General features: G+C 30.5%; 1 protein-coding gene across 1 annotated transcript; it reads left to right on the top strand.

Moving 5' to 3' along the window:
• The first annotated feature begins 3,014 nt into the window (after positions 1-3,014).
• LOC11436770 (uncharacterized) lies at positions 3,015-6,189 on the top strand. Its single transcript, XM_003630210.4, has 5 exons — positions 3,015-3,456; positions 3,974-4,475; positions 4,560-4,761; positions 4,841-5,326; positions 5,458-6,189. The coding sequence occupies exons 1-5, from the start codon at positions 3,051-3,053 to the stop codon at positions 5,848-5,850; spliced, it is 1,989 nt and encodes a 662-aa protein (XP_003630258.2). The 5' UTR covers positions 3,015-3,050; the 3' UTR covers positions 5,851-6,189.
• The last annotated feature ends 450 nt before the right edge of the window (positions 6,190-6,639 follow it).

Consider the following 6,639-nt stretch of genomic DNA (forward strand, 5'->3'; position numbering starts at 1 on the left):
CATTTCAAATTTAACGTCTTATAACCAACTTCAAGTTTTGTAACCAACTAAAACTAATTATGCTACAAGTGTGTTTGATTAAGATCACATAGTAATCATAATTAGTTTTTAGTTGGTTACAAGTTTGTTATGTTTTTGCTTATTTGTAGCATAAGGTAGTTAGGGCTAAGTGATTACTTGTTCCTTAAGCCACCTAACATTTACCATGTATATAAGCCTATGTAAGTGTGATTCACCAATCAATGAATTCACAATTTTCATAAGGTTAATTAAGTTTTTGGTCCTATAAATATCTACAGTTTTGTTTTTAGTCCATATAAAAATAAATCACACTTTTTAGTTCCTACAAAATTTTCTGTTAGTGTTTCTAGTCCATGTTAAATTAAAATTTGTTTAATTATGCTTAACTTCTAAATTTTTTAAAGATTTTTTACATACATGTTCATAACATCGTAAGACATTCTTTTATAAAAAAATTAGTTTTTTTAACATGTAATGAATTAAATATGAAGTTTTCTAAAAGTCAAATTTTCAAGATTATATTAATGAAAATTTGGACCTAATGATAAAATTTTAAGTTACTTTTTTGCGGAGGAACTTTGTATAATATTCTAATTAAGTATGTGAAAAATATGTTACAAATTTAAAAGTTTAAGCACAATTAAACAAATTTTAATTTTACAAGGACTAAAAGTATGTGTTGGTCCCTATTAAATTGAAATCTGTTTAATTATACTTAAACTTTTATATTTTTTAATGATTTTTAACAGACATGTTAAGAACATTATAATAATCTCTTTTATAAAAAATTAAAATTTTTTAACATGTAATGAATAAATATAATTTTTTTAAAACGCCAAAAATTCAAGATAAAACTAACGAAAATTTGGACCTAAAAATAAAATTTTGAGCTAATTTATTGTGGCGGAACCTTTTATAATGTTTTAAACAAGTATGTAAAAAATCATTAAAAAATTTAAAATTTTAAGCAAAATTAAACAAATTTTAATTTAACAGGGACTAAAAACACTAACGGAAAATTTTGTAGGGACTAAAAAGTGTGATTTATTTTTATCTAAAAAATCCAATAAATCAAAACCCTAGAAAACCCTAGCTTGTAAAACAAGCATAGAAGCTGCGCTAACAAATATAACGATAGTAATAATTAAATTGAATTAAATTTATGAAACTGTGTCTGTAGACTAAAATTTAAAAGGGAACACATTAAAATCATAGCTTTCTTACAAATTATAAAGAGTGATTCTAACATTAGCCCAATTATATTTGTCATAATTTATTTGAATGGTATTTGTAATAGTTTTAGAAGTCAAATTTATAGTGTGTCCTAGTTGAAAATCATCATCTTTGCAAAAATTCAACCACCGTATTTCAAATTTTATTTTTGGATTATTCCATTTGCTATTAAGAAGAATCACACAATTTCATTCAGTTTCGATTTTAGCTTGGATTATTTCCTTCCCTAACTTGATTTTTTGTCAGCATGAGAAGAATGAAGGAAGTATCATTGATATGGTAAAATTCTTATCTTGGCATGAATGAAATTCAAAAAGAATGAATTTCATATTTTACCTTTACCATTAGAATTCTCAGTCCCTTGTTTGTTTGGATTATGACGTTACTTAGGATTTCTTTGTATCTTGGTTCGTGTAATTTGGAGACATAACATGTTTACTTGACTGGGACTTTTTTTTTTGTAATTATCATTCATGGGACATCTTTGTGTTGCGATTATTAGTGTATATTTTTATATTCATCTGGCTTTCAATTTTTTTTTGAAATAAAAAATCAACTATAAATATTAAATCACTCATTGCTTTTCAAATTTATGATTAATCTATTTATTTTATAGACTAGAAAATCGAGTTCACGAAATTTAACCCAATTTTACTTTGAATTATTTGTATACACGAACCATGTATTTGTTTTTTTAGTAGTGTTAGCAAAACTCTCGCAAACACTCACTTTTTTATTGACTTAAATTATAGTGGATATTACACTTTAGAAATGAGTTCTATTCAAAATGGTGGGTTATACATGGTTTCATCCTATAGAAGAATACGCGTTGAAGGGAACGTTGAAAAAAGAGTGTCCCAGGATTCCTTTTGTTTTTTACACGCATATTCAATCAAATCACATTATAATGTTATTATGTTAGTTTAATTCTTAAAATAACTCTACAAATATCTAGTTATTATTTTACAAAAATATTTACTTAATATAATTTAATTGAATGCATGAATAAAAAAAAATTAAACCGTCATTTGACACCGGAGCTTTTATGGTGGGACCTGCAACCCTCAAAGTCGCCTCAAAAAAGTGGCCAAAGATGATGTTGACAGAAACATAAAGTTCAAAGAGTCATTCATAATAATATTATGTCTCATAGGTCCAATTAAATTGAATGTAATGTTTACGATGATTAATTGTATGTAAAAATAGGGTAGTGTTAACTTGTGCCTTTAGGGCACATGTTAAGAAACTCAAAATAAGAAATATTCTCTAAAATTTTGTGCATATAATTGATTAAAAAATTAAAGTTTAAATGCAATGCACACATTCCAATAAATTATTTTTATATTTGAATCATTAACTTGTGTGACCATTTTCCTTAAAGATATGGAAGATGTCACACTTTTTAATTAATATCTTTTTAAAGAGTTTCATTTTTTTTACAAGTGAGTTTCATTTTCATAAAGAGTCATATGCTAATGCTGATATTACCGTGTACTAGGTACGTGGTTAACGAAAAGAAAAGAGAAGCTTAATTTTTTATTTCTTTCCTTTGTCCGGCCCAAAGAAAAGCATAAAGTTCAAATACAATGTTTTAATTCCAACTTGCAAGCAACTACAATCTAGAGGGAGAGCTACCTGAATTGGTGGATATATATCTACAATAAAATAGTGCCAACAGCTTTTGTTCGGCTCATGTTATAAATCCCACTGAAAATCATTTAACTAGTTATATAAATAGCTCAAATTAATATTCTACGTTCTCTAGTAACAAGCCTTCTTCATTCTCTTTTTCTTATATGTTTCATTACATTAACAATATCATACATCACTATATTCAATTCTTGCTTATGGAGATAGAACAACCATTGTTAGCAGAAATCATACCTATTTTAGCTCAAAGTCAGAACAAGGCCAAAAATGGGGATTATGTATCTTTAACCAAAACAAACAACAAATTAGAAACATCTCATGATTTTTGCTACCACCCTGAATCCTTTAAGAAACTTGTGGAAATGGACCTGCCTTGTAATGAAAGTGTGGAGGAAAAACTCTGTTGGTTGCGGTCTCAAATCATAGGTAATTATGCAAAGTTTGATTCTCCGTTTGGAAGACGAAAACTTGTCTATGCTGATCACACTGCTTCTGGTCGTAGTCTTCGTTACAATGAAGATTTCATCATCAATCACCTTCTTCCTTTCTATGGTATGTCACTTCATTCACATTGTGACTGAATAATCTCTACAATATATGCTAGCTAATATGGCCATTCTAAGTTACAAAAGTCAATCCCTTTGACCTCTTTAATTTTTTGTTTCCATTTTGTTATCTTAAATTTTAAATGTTAGACACTTTGATCATTTATGTCACTTTTTGGTTTGAATATGACACAAAGGATTTGAAAGACTCAAATGAAAATAACGACTGAAATGACTAACATATTTAACTTTGTAAGATAAGAAGGAAAATACTTACATGGTCAAACTAAATTTTAAAAAATTGTCCTTACACACTAGTTAGCAAAACTGTTTTTTAAATATGCGAGGATACTCAAATAGTATGTCCAAATAGTTGTCACCAACCAAAACTTCCTCTAATAAAGAGACCAAAATTGATGATTTGCAACCAAAGCATTTAGGTTGATGGAGAAAATTATAGAAGACAAGAGACTAAAAAATATTAATGTGTGAGCATCTCTTTTAGCCTTGTTATTCTTGGACAGGGAATACTCATACTTGCGACAGTTATGTGGGAAGCAGAACAACAAAAATGCTACATGAAGCAACTGAGTACATTAAGAAATGCTTAGGTGGCGGAGAAGATGATGCAATCATCTTCTGTGGCTCAGGCACAACTGCATCCATCAAAAGACTTCAAGAAGTAATGGTAATTGCAGTGCCTTCTATTTTGAGGGAAAGTATGTTGAATAGCCTTAGCAAAGAAGAAAGATGGGTGGTTTTTGTAGGACCACATGAGCACCATTCAAATCTACTTTCTTGGAGGCAGAGTTTGGCAGAGGTTGTAGAGATTGGCTTAGATGATAAAGGGTTGCTTGATATGGAAGCTTTGAAGCTACAACTTGAGGCCTATAAAGATACTAATCGACCATTGTTAGGATCTTTCTCTGCTTGTAGTAATGTAACTGGAATCTACTCAGATACACATGCAATCGCAATGCTTTTTCACAAATACAACGGCTATGCATGTTTTGATTTTGCAGCAAGGTGCATAGTTAATTTGATTTGTCAATTGTGGCTTTCTGTATATTAGAATATTTGTTGACATAGTAATTAATGGTTTTTGTTTAGTGGTCCGTATGTGGAGATTGACATGAGATCAGGGAAGAATGATGGGTACGATGCTGTGTTCCTTAGTCCACATAAGTTTCTTGGTGGTCCTGATTCTCCGGGAGTACTTTTGATGAACAAGGCCTTGTATCGGTTGAGATCTTCACCCCCGTCCACTTGTGGAGGTGGAACTGTCACTTACGTCAATGCTTTCGATGAAAAGGTAAATCTCATTTTGTAAAAGTTTTTTTGTTAGTCGGCCTAAAGAAAGTTTCTCAGTGTTGTTGTTGTGATCAATGTAGGACACAATATATATGGAGAATATAGAAGATAGGGAAAATGGGGGAACCCCTCCAATAATTCAAACAGTGAGAGCATCGTTAGCATTTTGGGTGAAAGAATACATTGGCTACAACGAGATAGAGAAAAGAGAACAACTATACATTAACAAGGCACTCAAGAGACTTGTTACCAACCCCAACATTAAGATTTTGGGTAACTTAAACGCCAAGCGACAAGCTATACTGTCATTTCTCATCTACTCTACAACCAATTCTTGCTCATCAATTGATAGTAGTAGCCAAGAACATGAAGGGGAGCTTAATCTGTGGCAAGAAATGGGGAACCAGAGAGGCAAGCCACTTCATGGCCCTTTTGTTGCAGCATTGCTTAATGACCTTTTTGGCATTCAAGCTCGAGGTGGGTGTGCTTGTGCTGGACCTTATGGACATGAATTACTCAACATCAATAAATCTCAATCACTTGCTATTAGATCAGCTGTTCAAGAGGTGAAAAATCATCTTATTTCTTGATATTTTTTAGGTTAAATGTTTCTTTAATCTATATGAAGTTTTAAGACTTTTCAATGCATTTAAAAGAAAAACTAAAATTGTTTATTGTTTTGGATATTTTGCTACAGGGCTATATTGGAGTAAAACCTGGATGGACAAGAGTTAGTTTTCCTTATTACATGAGTGAAAGTGATTTTGATTACATTTTAAGTGCAATAGAGTTTTTAGCTGTATATGGTCAAAGGTTCTTTCCTCTATATAGCTTCAACTTGAGGAATGGAAGTTGGACAATGAAGACTGAGAAATTTGAGGCAGTAAACAAGGAAGACACTTGCAACATTTCTAATCATTTACTGGGAAAAAATCTAGAGGAAATAAACACTGATGTTGATGTGGCTGTGAGAAGGAACCAAACTTATTTAGATGTGGCCAAATATATTGCTAGTAGCCTCCCTAAGTTTCCACCTCAGGGAATATTGCAGGAAGAAATGGATCCCAATATCCTCTACTTTAGAGTTTGAATTTTGGAGTTGTCTCATGAGAAGTCACTTGATTGCAAGGTTTGCCCTACAACCTGTAGGTACTCGGTTCGAGACCCGGAGTTTGAATTTTGAATTTGTTTTCAATACTCGATACCAAACATTATTTATGAACATACTGAGTATACATATGATTTTGTGCCATTGTTCATTTGATTTGTAGTCTGAATAAATGAAATCTACATTTTATGGCATCTTTCTTCAATTTTTGACTTAAAAATGTGTAGGATTTAGATTAGACTTGGACTTCGAAATTTCATAAATCTGAATACTCGATGATGTGACAATTATTTATTATCATTAAAGATCAATTCACTTTAATTAATTATTTCTTCCCCAAAATTTAGGCAAAATTACTACTAACTTCACCACTTTATCTCTTTTTTTTGTTTGTTTCAAAGTACTAGTTGTTTATTTATTTGTAGTCTTTTGTATGTAAAAATATTGTATAATTTGATTGTTCTTCATTTTCTATCGTCTTCTGTAATATATTTGTCTTCATGTTCATGAACATTAGTTTTACATGTTGGAAAAGTTCCCCATTTCTTCTTAAGATATATGCAGCGACAAATAGATAGCGAAATCATCACGAAGGCGTGTTTCAATATGTGCCAATATTACGGGAATGAAGAAAGTTGATATTTGTATTAAAGTTGTTTGTAATCACTATTATTTTTACAATTTTATCATCTAAGAGAGAAATTAGTTTATGTATTCAACATGCTATTTATTTAATATCTCTAGAAAAATAACATCAAGAATTCTTCAAAA

The sequence above is a fragment of the Medicago truncatula genome, chromosome 8 (assembly GCF_003473485.1).
Source record: "Medicago truncatula cultivar Jemalong A17 chromosome 8, MtrunA17r5.0-ANR, whole genome shotgun sequence".
Taxonomy (NCBI): Eukaryota; Viridiplantae; Streptophyta; class Magnoliopsida; order Fabales; family Fabaceae; genus Medicago; species Medicago truncatula.